Raw genomic sequence first — 22,855 nt, 5'->3', positions numbered from 1 at the left:
TTTGGGGTAGGTTGTTTACTAGCAATAATAACTGAAACAGAACCCTCTGGATTTCCTTTTGTGAACATTTCACTTTTAAAAGCTATATTATGTTTCATTTTTGTTTAGCAACTACTAGGTCTAATATGAAGTTTTTCCTTTTCCTCACATTAAGAGTTTGAAAAGTTATACCAAATTTATAAATTCCTGTACTTTATAAATTTAGGGAAAAGGAAAAACTCTCTCATGTGTGTTCCACATTTTGTTAGTTTAAGGAACAAGGCAAGAGCTGAGGATAACAGGTTGTGCATACCATTTGTAATATCTTTCAATATACCTCAACTTTTATGATTTAGATTGTGTGACAGAATCACAGATTCAATGGTCAAATCGGACTCCTTTACTCACAAAAGAGGAAAAAGGTCCAGATAAGTTAAATAATTTGTCCAATGTTATATAATCTAGGATTAGAGACAAGATTATGATTCAGCCTGATTTTGTGTCCACTGCTCTAATAATCACATTCTAGAAATAATCTTTAAGTGCCACTGAAAAGCAAACAATACTTAGAATACTTATTTTATGCAAACATACATAATATATTCTTCTGCCAGACTCTATAATGAATAAAAACCAGTAATTAGAGAGGAAAGGGCGAAGAAACGAGTCCAACTGTTAGAAGAGCTAAACTCAACATCTACTGAGGCTTTGAAAAAACTTCAGTGCTCATATCCTGGGATTCCATTACATAAAAAAAAAAACAACAAACTTTTTTGGAGTTTTGTGCATTTAACAAACTTAGGCCAAAAGCATTTTTCATTTAAATCTCAATACACTGCATTAAAACCAGGAAGCCTGAAGTAAACAGTTGCTAGGCAATATGTTTCCGTGGTATCATCATAAAATTTTTATCTATCTTCTCTTTTTAATTAGGCTCTTGTCCAGAGGTCATCACTAGAGGTTCTCCTAGGCAAGCGGATTCTGTTTCTATTTCCACACTAAAGCACTCTTCAGGTTCTGCATTCTTTCAAGGGTGGTGAACCATGGAATCTGCTCTTCGAATGAAGTGTGGAAGTTATCCTGCTCAGTAAAAGTAACCTTTTCAATTTTGTGGAAATTCTTTAGTTGTCCATTTTCACTATGTAAAATGGATCACTTTCTGGTTGGAGTTACTAACCACCCATAATTTAAACCTTTCTGGGAAGCATCTCACCACTGCCCTGAAGCTTACCATTGTTAGGGAGCTTTTGTTTAGTTGACTATAAAGTTTATTTTGGAAGCTCTCACTTCTCTTCATTATCATTTTCTTGAGAAAGTTTGTTCCTTTGTGGCATTGTTTCACTACCGAACTTTACATACTAATTATACTAAAATTTTTCAAGAAATTGGCTCTGCACATGACAGCCTGGGAGGCCAAAAACCAGGAAACAAATGGCAACAACTGAAAAGGCAAGCATCTCAAATCCTTTAAGCGCCCAGAATCCCGATGCGACTTCTTTCAGTGAGCCAGAATTCATGACTATTGTGTTCTTGGTCTACAACAACTAAATACGAAGGGGTTTTAAAATCTGTGCTTAATTCTTTTATAAATCTGACCTGTTTCATCATACATTTGAAAACTAAGGATATGTCAAGCTAGAATTTACTCAATGAAACCACATTTTAAGGGTAGAAATTAAGACTAAGGGGAAAAAGAGTTATTCCTTTCTTTTAGTGTGCTGGTTAGACAGCAACAACAGAGTCCAGAGGAGCTTACAATGAAAAGAGCATTCCTTTCCCCTCCTCCCACCCGGAACTGCACTCCCCATACACAGCTACTTTTAAAGTCTGTTCTAAGTTTCTCTGGTGGTTACTGCTAAAAGAATTTAAGTAAAAATGATTAATGTATAACTAGCAGTAAAAACAACCATAGACATTGCCTATTAATCTTCTTACATGAAAAATGAAGATTAAGTTCATTTATACTAACCCCATCTCTCTCCCATATTTCTAATAATTATATTATTCTAATACTATTATTTGTTTCTTTTGTAATCTTAAATACACTTAAACTTCTCACTTTTATTCCACGTTGCTTCATTCCCTCATTTGCAGATAAGGATACTGTTGCCCTTTCCACGTTCCCTACCCAACTTCTCCTGTGACATCAACAAATTTTATAACTATTACACATTCTGTTGCCTACGCATAATGAAATCTTCTTGTCTTATTAAACACTGATTCTGAACGTTGAAAACCAGCAAACAGCAGCTATCTTCACATGACCCCATGAACACTGCTGACTGCAGAACAGATACTGTGATAGAATTTCCTTGTCCAATGTCACACAACCAAAGGAAAATATTTCTAATTTCAAGATGAAATGAACTTTTCTTTGAACTCCATAAAATATTGAAAACCATTATCTATGAGGTCTTCTTGGCAAAAAATGATTAAACCTGAATCTAACCAAACTTTCATAATTAGCTCCAAATTACTGGAAATACGGTTAAATGGTATCTCAAGGAAGCAAACAGTCAAATCCTGAATGTGGGATATTCTACAGGAAAACTGATACTATTTCTTCAGTATGTCAAATGGCATCAGAAAAAAAAGAGAGGGCCAGTCTGGATTAAAGGAGGACTCAGACGCAGCAACCAGATATAACACAAGGACCTTGTCTGGATCCACTTGAACAAATTAATTATACACACACTTTTGAGAAATCAGGAGAAACGTGATCATGAACTGAATTTTAGATTAAACAAAGAAATTATTGTTAATTTTGTTAGGTGTCATAAGGCATTATGATTAAAAAGGCAAGTGTCTGTATTTACTTTAGAGATTGATATTGAAAAATGCAGGAGTAAAAATTATTTACTGTTTCTAACTTGCTTTTTTTTTTTTTTTTTGTGGTACGCGGGCCTCTCACTGCTGCGGCCTCTCCCGTTGCGGAGCACAGGCTCTGGACGCGCAGGCCCAGTGGCCATGGCTCACGGGCCCAGCAGCTCCGCGGCATGTGGGATCTTCCCGGACCGGGGCACGAACCCGCGTCCCCTGCATCAGCAGGCGGACTCCCAACCACTGCGCCACCAGGGAAGCCCCTAACTTGCTTTTTTTGTTAAGTTAATTTTTATTGGAGTATGGTTGCTTTACAATGTTGTGTTAGCCTCCATTGCACAACAAAATGAATCAGCCATACACATGTGGATATCCCCTTTCTTTTGGACTCTCCTCCCATTTAGGTTACCACAATGTTACTTGCTTTTTAAACACTTTCACACAAAGAAAGAGAAAGGAATGAAAAAGGATAGATGAAACAAAGGTGGCATATTCTTGACAACTGCTGAAGTAGGTGACAGGTATATAGGAATCATCATGCTATTCTCTTCACTTCTGTGTATGTGTGAAAATTTTCATAATAGAAAACGAACTGCTATATTTAATTCCTTTATGGACTAATATTTTCTTGTTGAACTTTTGTTTTTTCTTGGAATTTCTATGCTTGGAAGTTTCTTTTCTTGAGGACCATACATAAACTTTCAGCATATCTTGAAAAATCATTCTGCTTCTCAAGTACATGCTTGATATCCTGTGGAACTCAGTTCCTTCTCAGAGATAAGCCCCTCAGAACCCTCACTTCTTGCTTTGGTCAGGCTAGTTGTCTCCTAGGTCTCTGTATCATTGATGCTTTAAATCTTCTGTATAATACAGAAAAGGCCTTTCTGGTGGGAGAGAGCCTGCCCCTCCTGGGGTAGGCAATTCTTGGATCCAGCAAACTAACCAATGCAGAGCCAGACCTCCTCTCTCTGGCCAGTACACCCCGGGAGGCAATATATTCCTCTGCCTTCACCATCCTGGGGCCATGTACCAGACAACTAGGGACCACCCCTACAGCTTAGAGTCCACCAAAATTATTCAGACTAGCCACTTCTACACTGCTTGCCCTGCCCCACGCTGCCTTTCCTGCAGAAACCCCAGAAGAAGACTGCCAACACTTTCCTCTGCTCCTGTCTTTCCCACTTGACCAAAACCTGGCGCTTCCCCTGGGACCCTGCGTGGCATGCAGTGACCCCTCCCTGAGACCTGGGAGCATGATGAAAGCTGTTTCCTCAGCTTCTCCTGTGTCTCCTCTACGGCTGTACCTGACTGACCATCATATGAAAGAACAGTTATCATTCTACAACCATCCTTAACTCCCGGTTAAAGCTATTGTTTCCTTCAACCCATGTTTTCCTCTTTCTTGGTCTTCTGCCCTATCTTGTTTGATCAATCCCCTATTGCATCTTTAAAATGTGCCTCTCACACGTCGTATTTTAAAAGTGCAACAGAGGATCGTTTGGTTTGAACTGGATGTTGGATGTGAGGAAAGAGGGGAATTAAGCACCAACCTACGGGTTGGGTAAATGACGGTGGGGTGGATTTAAAAACCATCATCACTAAGGAGGCCTAGGAACAAAAGGCCAGGGTGGATCTTCAATGCGCACATTGGAACCATCGAAAGGGGCAAGTGGGTCTAGTGGTGGAAGTGAGACGTTGATTCAGGTACTGAAGCTATTAATAAATGAGGGGGAAGTGACTGAGGATACAAAGATAACAGGCAAAGGGAGGGATAAGAGATGGAAAAATCCAATAAAATGTGTTTTAAAGGAGTTGGAGTTTCTGAAGGAGAGTGGAAGAAGTTCAAAATCCATCAAAATACAGTGTTTCCAAGTCCAGTCAAAATCTGCTGGAGAATTGGTCTAGGGTGATACCAGTGGAGATGAAGAGATGTGCCTCATTGGTGGGAATGCAAACGATAAACCCCTTTGGAAGGAGAATTTGACAACATCTAGCAATATTAAACAGAACTGACTATCTATACGAGGTTATTCATCATACTATTATTTGTAATGGTACAAGACTGGAAGCAACTACATGTCCACCTAGGGATGAATGAGTATATAAAGTGTTACTGCCGACAACAGGGCTTTAGGTAGCTACCAAAAAATGATATTAATGTGGAAGAAATTCCAGAACATTCAATTAAGAAAAAAGAAAAAACAAGACGCATTAATGTTTTATGTAACAAGTGAATGTTTTGTACAACAGATATAAATGTATAAGATGTATATGATGTATATTTATGAGATGAGCCCGGGACAGCCTGTCTGAAACCAACAAAGATGACAGAAGTCATGTCAAAAAGACTCAAGAGCCAAGTTGAAGAGGCTCCTACTAACCAAAGATGGGACAATTTGAGCAAAAAATAATAATAATGACAACAACTGATTAAAACGCCAAATATATATAAAAAAGCCATGGGTGGAACCACTGGGTGAAAGACTGGTGGGGACTCACCATGAAGTCGTCAAACCTTCGCCATCTGAACCCACCCACCAATTTTAGCAACACTGAAAGCGGGACAACAAGATATTATTAATGGGGACACAGTACACTGCACCTCACCTCCCAAAACTAAACCTGAGTCCGATCAGCCTTTAGACCTACACGAGACAGAGAGGACAGGGTAACAAGTTAAATAACCACAGGAAGCAATCAGGCAAATCCAGAAAGTGGCATGTTTTCCATCACAACTCACTAGTTCCTACAACAAGTCAATGGAATTTTAAAAGGTGATGAGGGGAGGAGGAACAATAAAAGAAATCTAACAATTAAATATACTAAGTGGACTCTGTTGGATCTTGCTTTGACTAAAACAACTATAAACAACCTTTAGGCAGCTAGGGCAATCTGAGTAGGACCGGGTATTAGATGCTGAGGAAGTATTGTTAATCATGTTAATCATGTGGTACTGACATTGTGTTATGTAAGGAAATTTACTCTCTTTTTGAGATGAATAACTAAAGTAGTTTGGAGTTGTAGTAAAACTATTTATTTACTTTATAGTCATCCAACCAAAACAGGCAGGGATAGACACATAGATGACGGGTGGAACAGGTATGGCCTTGATGCTGGGGCGCAGGTACACAGTAGTTCACTGTGCTCTCTATTTTTGTGTACATCTGGAAAAGTAAAAACAAAACAAACACACACATACCCAAAACAAAGCCTGAGGGTAGAGATCTAGATCTAAAAACCACAGGATGTGAGGAATATGCTGGACAGCAAAGATGAATGAGCTATGGCTGTTACTCTTAAGAGAAAATCAGAAAAGAGAAACAGATTCTCTTTATAGCACAGAGGATCCTATCTCAGTCAAATGAGGAAGGATTCTGAGAAAAGGGGACAGCTGAACTGCAGTTTTAAAGGGTCAAAGAGTTAACTGGTCAGAGAGAGGATGAGTGTTTCTCCCAGCAACAGTCTGTCCACGTAAATTTTCTTTCCAAAACGCAAACGATAGCATTCTATAAACATACTCTTGCACCTTGCTTTTTTTTTTACGTAATATATCTTAGAGACTGTTCCTCAGAAAGCCCTTAAAACAGCTTTTGGTTTCTCAAGGATCTTTGTAATGAAGTCGTATATAAATGAAGATAGTCTAGTTTTATTATGCTAAGTACCTATTTTTACTTGTGACAATACCACATACTTCTTATAAAAAAATATCAACAGGGGATTTCCCTGGCAGTCCAGTGGTTAAGACTCCACGCTTCCACTGCAGGGGGCACGGGTTCAACCCCTGGTTGGGGACTAAGATCCCACATGTGCAGACAAAAGAAAAACAAACAAACAAACAAACAAACAACTCTGCTCTCTGCCAAGCCCGACTCCCCCCGAAACCACCCCCGCCCTGACCCCTCTCATTAAAAAAAATAATCTAATTTAATTTGCATGGCTTTTAAAAACATATATATATCAACAGTACAAAAATGAAAAAGTAAAAAAACCCTGTTTGTTCCTCCACTCCTACTTCCCAAGAATAAGAGCTTTTAATTTCCTCCCAGACCTTTTCTATAAAAATACATATATATGTAAATACTATTAAATACAAGCAAATGCAATAATATATTGTTCTATACACCTACAGTATCTTATAAAAAACCTAGTCTAGGCACAAAAAATACATTTATATTATTTAAAGTCTGTTAAAGTAAAGGATTCTGTGATGTGAAATATTAAGAAACTTTACTGTATGTCAACTTACCAACACAGTCACAGCACTCATCCCAAAGCGTCCCAAGACACAGCATACACTCCTTACAGCAGGAACAATTTCCTTCTCCAGGTCGGCACTGGCAGAGCTCCTAGAAATGAGACAGATGTTCAAATTTTAAATTCCAAATAATTATATTTAAAATTGTTAATTTTCTGCAGCATAAAAACTCCATAATATTTACGTTTATAGTAATTTACTCTTGGCACAATTTTTTAATTCAACATCATTAACTATTTGTAGGAACATAAATATCTACAAGGTAGATAGATTTACATTTAAGTACTACTAGATCTAAGTAGATTTAGATTTTCTTTTGGACACATTCAGAAAACACATTTTGGATCCTTTTATCTTATTTTGAAACAAAATGAAAACATTTTACTTTATAACCCATAACTTTACCCCCCATACTACCTCAACAAATAATTCAGCATAAGAACAAAACTTACTTTCCAGCTATTAGATTCACTGTCCAAATTAATCTAAATGCATGGCCAGCCGACCTGTAGTGGGAGTTGTGGTTTCTCAATATGTAAAGTGTGAATAAAAGCATGTTTTAAAAACTATTTTCATTGATCTACAATATACTGAAACAGTGTGCTTGGCGTGGCAGTCTGTTTACAAAGAAGGCAGTGATTCTTCCCCTCCCCATGTCACCCTCTTTGCAGCTCCTCTGATCAAGAGACAGGGTCTATTTCCAGACCCCTTGAATGGAAGGGATCATGAAACTTGCTCTGACCAACAGAATTTGGTGGAAGTGGTTTAGTGTCAGTTCTGAGTCTGGGCCTCAAGAGGTCTGGAGTGTTTCCACTTGTTCTCTTAGAACTTTGCCCAGCTGCCATGTGAAGCTAGGGAGAGGGCCACATGGATAAGTCCGTCCATCTTGAAGCCATCCCAGTTCGGCCAGCCTCCAACCAACTCAGCAGCTGACAACAGACACAAGAATGAGCCCAGAAAACCCACCCAGCTGATAGAGGCCAAATTGCTGACCCACAGAAACAAGAGCAAAATAAACAGTTATTGTTTCAAGTCAGGAAGCTTTGGGATGGTTTGTTACTGCACGAAAACTAATTAACATGGCTTGCTTTGTACATGAAGCTTCAAGGTAATTCCTTTAGCCTTCCCTCTGCCCCTCCCCTGGCCACCAGAGAGTCACTGCTAAACAAACCCAACCTAAAGGGAAATTCCGTGGCCACACGGCTCAGTTGGCTTTCCCTGGTTGATGAGATATTGTATATTTTTTTAAAAAGTTAAACATGCACATAATATTTATCCCTATTAAATTCATCTTATTATGTTTCTAGACGACTGGAGATAATCAATCATTCTAATATGACATAATTTTTTGCAAACTGATATTTTTCCAGTTTTAGTGAGAAATAATTGACATACATCACTGTCTAAGGTGTACAGCATGATGGTTTGATTTACGTTTATTGTGAAATGATTACAATAGGTTTAGTTAACATCCATCATCTCATATAGATAAAATAAAAAGAAAAGAAAAAATATTTCTCCTTGTGATGAGAACTCTTAGAATCTACTCTCTTAACAACGTTCCTATACATCATATAGCAGTAGTAACTGTAGTCATCATGTGGTACATTACAGCCCTAGTACTTATCTTATAACTGCAAGTTTGTACCTGCTGACCACCTTCCTCCAATTCCCCCTCCCCATGACCCCATTTCTGGTAACCACAAGTATGATTTCCTTTTCCATGAGTTTGTTGGGGATTTTTTGCTCTTATTTCACTTAGCATAGTTCCTTCAAGGTCCATCCATGTTGTTGCAAATGGTAGGATTTCCTCATTTTTTATGGCTGAAGAGTATTCCATTATATACATACACCACAACTTCTTTATCCATTTATCCACCAGTGGAAACTTAGGTTGTTTCCATATTTTTGCTATTGTAAGTAATGCTGCTATGATCATGGGGGTGCAGATACCTTTTGGAGCTAGGTTTTTGCTTCCTTTGAATATATCCCCAGAAGTGGAATTGCCAGATCATGTGATGGTTCTATTTTTGATTTTTTGAGGAACCTCCAAAATGTCTTCCACAGTGGCTACACCAATTTACATTCCCATCAACAGTGCACAAGGGTTCCCTTCTCTCTACACCCCTACCCACACTTGCTATCTCTTATCGTTTTAATGATGGCCATCATGGCCATTCCAACAGGTGTGATGTGATAGCACACTATAGTTTTGACTTGCACTTTCCTGATGATTAACGATATTGAGCATCTTTTCATGTACCTGTTAGCCATTCATATATCTTCTTTGAAAAAATGTCTATTTAGGTCCTTTGCCCATTTTTAAATTGGATTCTATTTTTTTTTTGCTATTGAGTTGTATGAGTTCTTTATATATTTTGGATATTAACCCCTTATCAGATATAGCAACACTGACATTTAATTCCTTTTCTCAAAAAGTCCCCTAGCTATTACACAATTACACAGCACTTTCAAGAATCAACACTTGCTGCGAATTCCCTGGTGGTCCAGTGGTTAAGACGCCACAATCCACTGCAGGGGGCCCAGGTTTGATCACTGGTCAGGGAACTAAAATCCCGCAAGCTGTGTGGCATGGCCAAAAAAAAACACTTGTGCTATGCTCTAATTCATTAGTTTGATGTCAGTATATAGCTGTGACCTAATATATGTAAATTATAATATTTTAGTACATGGAATTCTATACTCGGGCCACATGCATGTAATGCACACCTTGAGTAACCTTGCTAGGCCTGATGGAAAGAGAGGGACTAAAAGGGCATGGCCTTCCTGAGAAGTACAGGTGCTTCATCATAAAACTGGTGATGCCTGATTCACACCGTCTCAAACTTACTTGGAAATTTAGAAAAACAGAGCTGCCAAAGCTGTATGTTGTGACTTGTTGCTCCATAAAAACCTGTCTGTCGTCTTTGGAGTGAGAGAACATTTTCTTAGTACACATTTAAAAAAAAATACCATCAGAGTTAAGGATATTGATACTTTCTGTTCTTAAGTTTTTTTGTGTGTGTGTGTGGTATACGGGCCTCTCACTGTTGTGGCCTCTCCCTTTGCGGAGCACAGGCTCCGGATGCGCAGGCCCAGCAGCCATGGCTCACGGGTCCAGCCACTCCACAGCATGTGGGATCTTCCCGGACCGGGGCACGAACCCGTGTGCCCTGCATCGGCAGGCGGACTCTCAACCACTGCGCCACCAGGGAAGCCCTGCTCTTAAGTTTTAAAAAGGTTGCAACTTAGTCACAAGAAATAAAGTTTTTTTTAAATTTTAATTTACATTATCCATAGAAAATATTCCTTTACTATCTTGTGTAAATTTACATTATCTACATAGCTCAGGAGAAACATATTAGGAAAGTAACAAATTTATTCAAAGAATAAGTCTCTCCTTTTTCCTATCACAGCTTTCAAATGGTAGCCTGTTAAATGAATTACTGTATATTATGCTAAATAATTTTAAAATGAATGTCGATTTAATGGACATTAGAGAAATCTGAGTCTTTAAAGCATTCATTCTACCTTTAGTGTCAGGTTTTTGTGAGGTGTTTTAAACTGGAATGAAAGGGTGGACGATAACATCAGATGACTGCTAACTAATGGAAGGTTAAAACTCAGACTATTAAAAGGTACTTGAACTTGCCTTATCTACCCCTTAAGATTAAATGTATTTCACACTCTCTTAATAGATGCCTATCCTGTACTTTTACATGTCAGTGTGACAGAACAATGCACTGAAGTAACATGCTTAATGACTTTTAATTTACTGATAGAATACAAAGTGAGAAGCTCTAGGAAGCCGAGACATGGGAGAAATGACTGAAACACAGGCTTTATTACTATACCATTAAACAGACAAAAATCCAGGTTAAGACTTCATTGGTAAAAATTACTGCTAAAACTGGTTGGATGCCAACTAATATTTTCTTTCCATCTTACTACAAAATAGAATGAAAAATCTGTCTTAATAAAGTCAATTTGATTTCATAAATTATGAGATTTCAGAGAGTAAATAAGCTTCAAAATGTACCAAACAGGGCTTCCCTGGTGGCGCAGTGGTTAACAGTCCGCTTGCCGATGAGGGGGACACGGGTTCGTGCCCCGGTGCGGGAGGATCCCACGTGCCGCGGAGCGGCTGGGTCCATGAGCCATGGCCGCTGAGTCTGCGCGTCCGGAGCCTCTGCTCCGGCGGGAGAGGCCACAGCAGTGAGAGGCCCGTGTACCGCAAAAAAAAAAAAAAAAAAAAAATGTACCAAACAATCTGTATTCTTCAAAACTCACGCAAGCATTCTTTCCAGGAGATTGGAAAATAATGAAAACGAGCTCCTCAAACAAACTTTTTAGCCAGTATTACACATTTAACTTCTCAATTTCCAGGAGAAAAATAATACACAGGCAAAGTTAACATATGGCATTTTGGATCTCAGAAACCTCACTGCAAATCTAAAGAGAAAAAATTTGTGGAAATTTGTTTTGTTTCTATGTTCTCAAGTCAAAAAAGGAAAGGAAACAATGAATTTCTATGTGTAAATAATTATGAATAACAAACGTGTAGCTCATCAAGAAATCCATTATTTTCTATTCACTTTATGTGTACTTCAGAATCACACTATTAAATAAGTTTGGTCATAAACACATTTGGAAATACATTTTAATTTTTTTGACAGCTAGCAAACTATGGTTGGGAAGAATGCTTCTAAATATAAAAAAAAATTTTTAAGGTGCTTTGAAGTCACATACTGGAAATACAAGAGAAAAAAAACACACCAAAACGTAACTATGAAGAATCAAGGATCACAGAAAAACATAAAAAATTACTCCATTTAAATTAAGTAGAATCTTTTCTTCAGGACACTTAAAAAGAAATCTTTACTTTAGTTGTTTTATTTATGAGAACATAAATGAATCTTCTATAACTAGAAAGGCTTTGCTAAAGAGGCTAGAGTCAACATAAAAGGAATGCTTTAAATTTTTAAGAGTTTTTTTTTTAAATCATAAGACTTTGAAAAAAATCTACCAGAGTAGAAGGAAAAAGCACCCAGGTCCCTCCCACTTCGGTAAATTCCTATGTGTTTCTAACAAAATAATGATGGCGCACTCTCCTGATTTAAAAAGTATTTCCCTATTGTATCAATAAAAATCTGTCAACATAACGGCTCCATAATGGAACATATTATGTACCAAAGTTCAGAAGCAGGCCTTAAATACTTCATCTCTTTCACAGCTTGTCCATGTTCTCATTCTGTATCACCGCCTTCAGAAACGTCATTATTATATTCCATGTCACTATTACTCCAAAGTCTTCCGTATTAACTAGAAAGAGGGTTGTGCTGAGATGTGGGATTCCTGTGTGGACTGGCTGTTTACGTAATTCACTAACCTTCCTATGATTAACCTCGAGCACTGCTCAGTCGGCTGAACGTGGGATCCCAAGCAAACACAGCGTTCACAGAAGAAAGGTGGATCCAGTGTCTCCACTTATTTGCTACCACAGCCTCCCCCAAAGTTCCTAAGTGGGTTTTATGTAACATTAACAGGCACTGTGCTAAGTGTTTTATATGCATTATCTTGGAGCTCATAAAGCCTTTATCAAGGTATTATTCACCTTCATTTTCATATAAGGTGATGAATTTGTACATCATTCAATTAGTAAGTGGCTGAGATTTGACCCCAGTTTTGGATAGCTATTGCTGCTTTTTAAACAATGAGATGAGAAATATAAAGCTTATTTCTTATTAATTTAGCATCTCAATAATTATAGTTATTACTTTCTTAGAAAGAATGAGCCCATAATTAAACTTAGCTAACCCTTCAGGTTGTTTAATCAAAGGCACTATTATATCTTTCACTCTCAGTACCTGAATACAATTACAAGTGCTATTGCCAAAGTTTAATCATTGTTTGTAAAGGTAAAATAAGTATCAATGGCAAGAGTTGCAAAACCAGTGTGCTGGGATTTAATACTTAATTCTTTTTTTTGCTTGGGCCAGTTAATGATCGCATCATCTGCCTCCCTGGTCTGGAAGTCCCAGGGAAAAAGTATGGGCGCTGCTCCTGGTACAGATGAAAGGCTGGAAGGGATGGGTCAGTGATCCAGCCCAACTGGGCTCCGACGTCAGATCTTCTGCCACAGGGCTGCTCCTGCCACCACTGCTTCCGCGTGTCAGAGCCAGAGTGACGTGGATCGTGAAGTACCACGCTAGATGTTCTTAAAGTGTAATCACACCGTTCAATACATTTATGGTGGAAAAAATTATAATATTATACTAAATAGAAAACAGAAGTTTATACATTTGAGCTATCCTACGTTGACCAGAGTGAGTATTTAGAGATAATTTGGCAATTTGCTTTAAAAACTTATATGAAGGGACTTCCCTGGTGGCACAGTGGTTGAGAATCCGCCTGCCAATGCAGGGGACACGGGTTCGAACCCTGCTCCAGGAAGATCCCACATGTCGCGGAGCAACTAAGCCCGTGCGCCACAACTACTGAGCCTGTGCTCTAGAGACTGCGAGCCACAACTACTGAGCCCGAGTGGCACAACTACTGAAGGCTGTGCGCCTAGAGCCCACGCTCCACAACAAGAAAAGCCACTGCGATGAGAAGCCCGTGCACCGCAACAAAGAGTAGTCCCCGCTTGCTGCAACTAGAGAAAGCCCACGCGCAGCAAAGACCCAACACAGCCAAAAATAAATTTAAAAAAAAGTATTTTACATTTGTATTATTGAAAATCTTGAATATGACAAAGAATTTCAATTTTTTTATGCCAGAAGACAGATTTTATATAATTATTAAATCAATTTTAATGGAAAATCTTGTTCTCTATACATCTAAGGTTCTGGTGAGATCTTAATCCATGCAAAATAAATGGGGGGGTAATTATTCATCTAAGACTAAGCCTAGATTTTAAGAGTTAAAATTTATTTTATAAACTTCCAAATTTCCAGGTCAGAGATGGAAACTAGTAACTTGAGGGAAATTTTTATTTATATTCTGATGTAAAGTTGCTGATAAATATCTCCATTCTTTAACTGTTGCCAAAATCTGAGAGATTTGTTAGCAATGTTGTTAAAACAGGGAAATATCACCACTGAAAACAACATTATAGTCTAGCAGACAGCAAATGACTTGGATTTACAGAATCTGGATTCAAGTCCTGGCCCGTAAACTGCAGCATGTAACACCAAATCTCAGCTTTTCAGATGCTTTGTGATCCAGCAATCCTACTCGTAGGTATTTAATCAAGAGAAATGAAAACATACATCCACACAAAGACCTATACATGGAAGTAAATAACTTCATTCATAATCACCAAAAACTGGAAACAAGCCACATCCATCAGCTAGTGAATGGATGAAGAAATGGGGTACATCTACACAACAGACTACTACTCAGCAAGACCAAGGAAAGGAGACCCTGAGACACGCAGCCACATGGGTCAATCTCAAAAGCATTATAACTGAAAGAAGTCAGCCAGGCACAAAAGGTTACACAACATACGATTCTAAGACATTCTGGACAAGGTGAAATCATAGGGACAAAAATCAATCAGTGGTGGAGAAGTACTGAGGCTGGGGAGGAAGCTAGTCTTGACTCCCTAGGTGCACGAAGGGACGTTTAAGGGTGATGAAAATATTCCCTATCTTGATTGTGGTAGTGGTTACATGAGCATACATTTATCAAAAATCATAGAAATGTACACCTAAAAAGAGTGAAATATACTGTATGTGAATTATACCTCAATAAATCTGACCCCAAAAATGCTTTGGGAGATTAGGGAATACCTCATCTCATCTCTGAAGGACCAGTATGGTACACTGTGGTCCATAAATTTATTATTTTAACAAATCTGAACTGAAAAACATAAAGCATTATATAAATGTTAACTGTTATTAAAGAAAGCAGTGCAGAAGATAGTTCAGAAAATATATTTCTCTATTTTACTTTCAAGCTAAAACTAAACTTCTCTAAACTAACATACTTTTTTTAAAAACAAAGAAACATAAAACAATGCTGGTGAAAAATGCAAAATGTGAAAGCTGTATATATAATATACAACCTTTTTTCTATGTTTAGCTGTTAAAAATCACCTAAACAAAGAATAAAAACCTAAAAAGGACTATATCAAATATTAAGAGTAGTCTGTGTTTAGAAAACAGGACTATAAATGATTTAGTTTCCTTTTTCTACTTCTATGTATTTTGTGGATTCCTTTGAGAACAAAATATTTTTATAATGGCAAGTAAACATTTTAAATTTAAGTAGTAGGACTTCTGAAGATCCAGTTTAATTTCATACAATAAAAAAAAAACACACTCAAAAACACAAATTAATTTTCTTAAATATTAAATCAAACAAACTATAAGTGTTTATAATATCTTGACCTAAAACCCCCAGGAATGTAAGAACAAAGGTAATTATGAAAATGAACACCGTATAAGCATCGGTAACCAACAAGACTGTACCTGTGCTGATACTATTTTCACAACCCTTACATAGGTCAAATGGGTATTTAAAAACCAATATATAAACAACACACCCTCGAACAATCAGCCTTTATTCAAAACAATAAACATAATTATAATTACGTTACAACAAATCTGTTTTGACAAATTAATACTCTTTAAGGAAGCCATCAGACAGACTTTCAAACTCGGAACAGAAGTATCTAAACCAAATCTTATCACCATGTTCTTTATAAATTCAAACGTTTGCCTTGAAAATAATATAAACAAGTGAAATAATACAGAAAACAGAATTTATCCTTTTGGCTAAATAAATCAGCATACAAGTTCATGTACATACATGATCTACCAAAATATATCAAACGACACCCATTTCTTACATAAACCTTGTAACAAAATTTTAATCCTACTTACTACAAAAGTACCCCAAAGCATTTCTTTAAAATCATCCAGGTGAGGTGAAATAGGGGCAGGTAGAGATGAGACTGGACCAGCCATATGCTGACCACTGGTGAAGCTAAGTGATGGGTAAATAGGGACTTTACTATTCTCCCTATTAAAATTATATTTGAAAACTTCCAAGTGTCCCAATGAAATCCTCATCTTTGGTCTTCTTTTTTTTGGGGGGAAGGGCATGGCACATGACTTGTGGGATCTTAGTTCCCCAACCAGGGATCGAACCAGTGCCCCCTGCAGTGGAAGCACAGAGTCTTCACCACTGGACTGCTAGGGAAGTCCCCCTCATCTCTGGTTTTTTAAAATAAATTTATTTATTTATTTGTTTTTATTTTTGGCTGTGTTGGGTCCTCGTTGCTGTGCGCGGGCTTTCTCTAGTTGTGGTGAGCGGGGACTACTCTTCCTTGTGTTGCACGGGCTTCTCATTGTGGTGACTTCTCTTGTTGAGGAGCATGGGCTCCAGGCGCCCGGGCTTCAGTAGTCGTGGCTCGCAGGGTCTAGAGCACAGGCTCAGTAGTTGCAGTGCACAGGCTTAGTTGCTCTGTGGCATGTGGGATCTTCCCGGACTAGGGCTCAAACCCGTGTCCCCTGCACTGGCAGGCGGATTTTTAACCACTGCACCACCAGGGAAGCCCTCTTCTTTGTTTTCTTTTCTTTTTTTTTTTTTGGTTAACTTTATTTATTTATTTATTTTTGGCTGCGCTGGGTCTTTGTTGCTGCGCGGGCTTTCTCTAGTTGCTGTGTGCGGGCTTCTCAATGCGGTGCCTTCTCTTGTTGCAGAGCACAGGCTCTAGGCATGCAGGCTTCAGTAGTTGTGGCACGCAGGCTCAGTAGTTGTGGCTCGTGGGCTCTAGAGCGCAGGCTCAGTAGTTGTGGCCTACTGGCTTAGTTGCTCTGCGGCATGTGGGATCTTCCCAGACCAGGGCTTGAGCCCATGTCCCCTGCCTTGGCAGGTGGATTCTTAACCACTGTACCACCAGGGACGTCCCCTTCATCTTTGTTTTAATGTAATAATTCAACAGGTGAAACAGCCAGTGAAAATAAATTTTAGTCTCCACTTATAAACTTTATCAGCTATTCTAACTGCTAACATTTGAAGGGAAACAAAACTTACTCTTCCCTTAAATTACATCAGGTCTAACTCATTACTTTTTTTTATTTTAAGGTTTATTTATTTATTTACTTATTTCGGCTGCACCAGGTCTTAGCTGCAGCACGCAGGATCTTTGTTGCAGCATGTGGGCTCTTAGTTGCAGCATGCAGCCTTCTTAGTTGCAGCATGAATGCCGAATACAGTTCCCTGGCTAAGGATCAAACCCCAGCCCCCTGCATTGGGAGCGTGGAGTCTTACCCACTGGACCACCAGGGATGTCCCTAACTCATTACTTTGGGATATTAATTTCAGAGATTTTCATGAGGTATTAACTGAAGCAAAACAGGACAAAAATAAGTTAGAGTCACAACTTTTAAGAGCAGGGAAGCAGAAAAAAGAGAGGATACACTATAGGAAAATAAGGTAGTGTTTATAAAAGGGAAGAGGGAACATTGTATACTATATGCCAAAATATTACTAGTAGAGTAACAAATCAAGATAACTGTATGGGCTTCCCTGGTGGCCCAGTGGTTGAGAGTCCGCCTGCCAATGCAGGGGACACGGGTTCGTGCCCCGGTCTGGGAAGATCCCTCATGCTGCGGAGCAGCTGGGCCCGTGAGCCATGGCCGCTGAGCCTGCGCGTCCGGAAGCCTGTGCTCTGCAATGGGAGAGGCCCGCGTACCGCAAAAAAAAAAAAAAAAAAAGATAACTGTAGCAAAAAAACTAAAATGGAATTTAATTAGCACTCATTAAGCAAAAAGGAAGAGAAAGTTAATTTTTTAGTTTGCTGTGATTAAGAAATTCCTGATGTTACCTGAACTATTTATATTTTTAACTTAAAACAAAATACATTAAAAAAAACTAGAATTATTAATGAGAAACTACTTTGAAATCCCAACTTATTTCAGATAATCTAAGATTTCTTTAGTAGTTAAATCAATTTTTAGAATAGAAAAAAAGCAGACTGTTGATTTAGTATATAAAAGCGCTAAATAAATATTCAGAAAACCAGTAAAGTGCTAAAAGAATGCATCAGTGATCTCTGAACCTAAGTTTGAATATCTTCATGAAATATAAAGTTTACATCATCCTAAATATGACCATAAATATTAGCTAAAAGTACTCACAAATCAGTAAGGAGTTTTTCAGTTTTTGTTTTTTAATAATTTTTTAAAATTTATTTATTTTTGGCTGCATTGGGTCTTCGTTGCTGCGCGCAGGCTTTCTCTAGTTGTGGTGAGTGGGGGCTACTCTTCGTTGCAGTGCACGGGCTTCTCACTGTGGTGGCTTCTCTTGTTGCGTGCAGAGCATGGGCCCTAGGTGTGCGGGCTTCAGTAGTTGTGGCACACGGGGCTCAGTAGTTGTGGCTCGTGGGCTCTAGAGTACAGGCTCAGTAGTTGTGGCGCACAGGCTTAGCTGCTCCGCAGAATGTGGGATCTTCCTGGACCAGGGCTTGAACCCATGTCCCCTGCATTGGCAGGTGGATTCTTAACCACTGTGCCACCAGGGAAGCCCTGGTTTTTCAGTTCTTAATACAAAATGGGTCTTGAGATTTCTGGTGTAGAAGCATAATATTGATTCAAATTTTAAATGCTCTTTTCACAAAAGCAGAAGAAAAAACAAGTAAAGATCTTATTAAAAGCAAAATCCTGTTTTACCATTTTTCCCCTGAAAGAAGACAGCTCAACCACTCATTATATGAGCAAAGGAACACACCAAGATGACAATATTACTTTCCTGATGTTAAAATTACATTTCCTTCCTGTCAGAAGCACAAAATAAATATTTACATAGGGACCACCCTTCTGCGTAGCAACTTGTAGGAGAGGCAGGAATGACTGTGCTGGTAAAAAACATTTACACAAGCCTGAGCTTCCAGGGAAAATGTTTTATATTTAGTTACTTCATGAGTTGCGGAGGGCTCAACATAAACAAATGTTCTAACTTATCCTCACAGTACAGCATTTCAACACTACAGATGTTGTTCAAACCAAATAACTAAAAGAAAAGCTAAACTCCCTCTTAGGAGGGAAGTTTCTTTACACTTCTATAGCATGGACTTTCTTAAAGTTCTTATCTCCCACCTTCATTTCTGTGCATGTTTTTCTCTAAGTTTAAGGAGAAAAGCTATCATTGCCATCTAAAATGTCAACGTGCCTTGTACTTTGTTGAATGTGAAAGTGGAATTTTAATAACTTAGTAGTGTGATGGCAAACAAAGCCCCAGCAATTCTTCACCTTTTCAGGGCAATCAACCACTTTAAGAACCTCCTGAAAGCTATGGACTTTTCTCCTAGAAAACAGTACATTTGCAAATTTGAATATAATTCTGGGGATCCCCTTTAAGAGAAGCACTAAAGAGGCCTAAGGACACCAGCTGACAGTTCTTGGCACATGAAACGCCAATAGCCAATCTATTCCTCAACTGAAGAGAACAGGAATAAAAGAGGGCACTAAAGTTCAAGTTTCTATCAGACCACAGAGGCAACCCCCAACACTAGGGCACAAAGACAAGAACCAAGCATCTACCAACCAACCACCACCCAGACCACAGCAAGAACACCAGCCATTCAAAACAAACAAACCAAAAACTTCTCTGCAGGAAATGATCAGCCTCAGAGCAGAAAACACACTCCAGCATCGAGGGCTTCCCTGCCCCTCAGGCGATACCCTCCAGTCTGTGTATGTCAGCCCTCCCCACAAACACAGTCTCCCAATCAGGCTTTTTTTTTTTTTTTTTTTTTTTGCGGTACGCGGGCCTCTCACTGTTGTGGCCTCTCCCATTGCGGAGCACAGGCTCTGGACACGCAAGCTCAGCGGCCATGGCTCACGGGCCCAGCCGCTCCGCGGCATGTGGGATCTTCCCGGACCAGGGCACGAACCCGTGTCCCCTGCATCGGCAGGCGGACTCTCAACCACTGCGCCACCAGGGAAGCCCCCAATCAAGCTTTTATGCTTCATTCCTAACTATAACGGACAACTAAGGAACACTATACATTTGAGGAAAGCCTCCTGCATTGAAAGAGATATAAATTGAAAGAAAAAAATAATCTTGGAAGAAAGAGAAATCCACGTAACAGAATGGGGAGGTGAGGGGTGGAGACACCTCCATCTCCATCAATAAAACTTCCAGTAAGTATTCTCAGGATATCTGAGAAAACAGTGCATTCAAATACAAGTAAAAGTGTTAAAAGAAAAATTAACAAGCAGAAAATAAGAAGTAAAATTTTAAAGTTATTGCTAAAATTTAAAAATTCAATAGAAAGGGTTCAAAGGTAAAGTCAAGGAACTCTCCCAAAAAGCAGAATAAGGTGAAAACAGATTTAAGATTTACGACACTACATACAAGCAACGAACAACCTGAAAATGAAATTAAGAAAACAGTTCCATTTACAACAACATCAAAAAGAATAAAATACCTATGAATAAACCTAACAAAAGAAGTATAAGACCTGTACGCTGAAAACTACAAAATACTGTTGAAAGAAATGAAAGAAAAATTTAAACAAAAGGAAAGACACTCCTTGCTCATGAATCAGAAGACTTAATACTGTTAACATGGCAATAATTCCCAAATTGATCTACAGAGTCAACGTAAACCCAATCAAAATCATAGCTGGCAATACCAAAGGCACAATCCATGAAAGGAAAAAATGGGTAATTTGGACTTTTAAAATTTAAAACTTCTGCTCTGCAAAAGACACTGTCAAGAGATTAAGAAGACAAGCCAGGGGACTTGCTGGGAGGTCCAGTGGTTAAGACTTCCCCTTCCAGTGCAGGGGGTGTGAAGTTTGATCCCTGGTTGGGGAGCTAAGATCCCACGTGCCTTGCAGCCAAAAAACCATTAACATAAAAATACAGAAGCAATACTGTAACAAATTCAATAAAGACTTTAAAAATGGTCCACATCAAAAAAAAATCTTAAGAAAAAGAAAACAAGAAGACAAGCCACAGACAGGGAGAAAATATTTGCAAGAGACACATCCGATAAAGGACTGTTAATCCAAAAGATACAAAGAACTCTTAAAACTCAACAGGAAGAAAATGAACAACTCAATTTAAAAATGGGCAAAAGACATAAAGACACCTCACCAAAGAGGATATACAGACAGCAAATAAAGCATATGAAAAAAAGCTCAACATGTCATTAGGAAATTGCAAATTAAAACAACGAGATACCAATATACACCAATTAGAACAGCTAATATTCAAAACACTGACAGCAGCAAATGCTGGTGCGGATGTGGAGCAACAGGAACTCTCACTCACTGCTGGTGGGAATGCAAAACCGTATAGCCACTTTAGAAGACAGTCTGGCAGTTTCTTACAAAAGTAAACATACTCTCAGCATATGATCCAGCTATTGTGCTCCTTGGTATTTACTCAAATGAGTTGAAATTTTATGTCCACACAAAAACCTGCACATGGACGTCTGTAGCAGCTTTATTCTTAATTGCAAAACTTGAAAGTAATCAAGATGTCCCTCAATGAGTGAATAGAAAACAAACTGTGATACACCCATAAAATGGAATATAAATAAATAAGCTATCAAGCCACAGAAAAACATACAGGAACCATAAATGCATACTGCTAAATGAAAGAAGCCAGCCTGGAAGGGCTACATACTGTATAACTCCAACTGTATATAACATATTGAAACAGCAGAATTATATAGACAGTAAAATGCGGTGGGGGATGCAGAGGCCATGTGGAAGCACAGGGGATTTTTAGGGCAACAAAACAATTCTGTGTCACACTGTAATGGCAGATATATGACATTATACATTTGTCAAATCCATAGAACTGTCGAACACAGAGCATGAACCCTAATGTAATGTAATGTGGACTTTAGTTAATACTAGTATGTCAATATTGGTCCACCAATTGTAACAAATGTACAAACTAATGCAAGACGTTAATAGTAGGGGAAACAGTGGGTATGTGTAAGGGAAAGGAGTATATGGGATCCTTCTGTACTTTCTGCTCAATTTTGCTGTAAACCAAAAACTACTCCAATTAATAAAGTCAAATATATTTATATATAAAAATCCTAGCTGGCTTTATTACAGAAATCAACAAGCTGACCCTAAAATTTATATGGTAATGCAAGGGCCCAAAGTATTAAAAACAAATCTTGAAAAACAACAAAATTAGAAAATTCATACTTTGTGATTGTAAAACATACCACAAAGCTACAGTAATCAAGACAGTGTGGTACTGGCAAAAAGATAGATATATAAATCAATGGAATACAACTGAGAGTCCAAAAATAAACTCTTACATTTATGGTCAAATAATTCTCAACAAGAGTGTCAAGATAATTCAACAGAGGAAAAAATAATATTTTCAACAAATGATGCTGAGACAACTAGATATCCATACACAAAAGAATAAATTTGGACCCCTACCTAACACCATATACAAAAATCAACTCAAAATAAATTGCAGACCTAAATATAAGAGCTAAAACTACAAAATTCTTAGAAGAAAATAGACAAGTATATTTATAACCCTGAGTTAGGCAATGGTTTCTTAGCTACAACACCAAATGCAAAAGCAACAATAAATAAATAAAAAAGACTGCATCAAAATTTAAAACTTTTGTGTTGCAAATAATACCATCAAGAAAGTGAAAAGACAACCCACAAAATGGGAGAAATTATTTGCAAGTCATATATCTGATAATGGACTTGTACCCAGAATACATAAATAACTCATATAACCTAACAATAAAAGGACAATAAGCCAATTAAAAAATGGGCATTGGTTCTGAATAGAC

General features: G+C 38.2%; 1 protein-coding gene across 2 annotated transcripts in view; it reads right to left on the bottom strand.

The window, feature by feature from the left end:
* TWSG1 (twisted gastrulation BMP signaling modulator 1) overlaps nucleotides 1-22,855 on the bottom strand; it is a 34,748-nt gene that overhangs the window by 6,063 nt on the left and 5,830 nt on the right. For both annotated transcript variants that reach the window (XM_067699698.1, XM_067699699.1), the window contains exon 3: nucleotides 7,046-7,145. In XM_067699698.1, the coding sequence (XP_067555799.1) occupies nucleotides 7,046-7,145 (100 nt within the window). The remainder of the gene's footprint in view (nucleotides 1-7,045; nucleotides 7,146-22,855) is intronic.

The sequence above is a fragment of the Pseudorca crassidens genome, chromosome 12, assembly GCF_039906515.1.
Source record: "Pseudorca crassidens isolate mPseCra1 chromosome 12, mPseCra1.hap1, whole genome shotgun sequence".
Taxonomy (NCBI): Eukaryota; Metazoa; Chordata; class Mammalia; order Artiodactyla; family Delphinidae; genus Pseudorca; species Pseudorca crassidens.
Note: the sequence above shows the minus strand (reverse complement) of the source record. Positions and strands in the feature narration are given on the sequence as shown.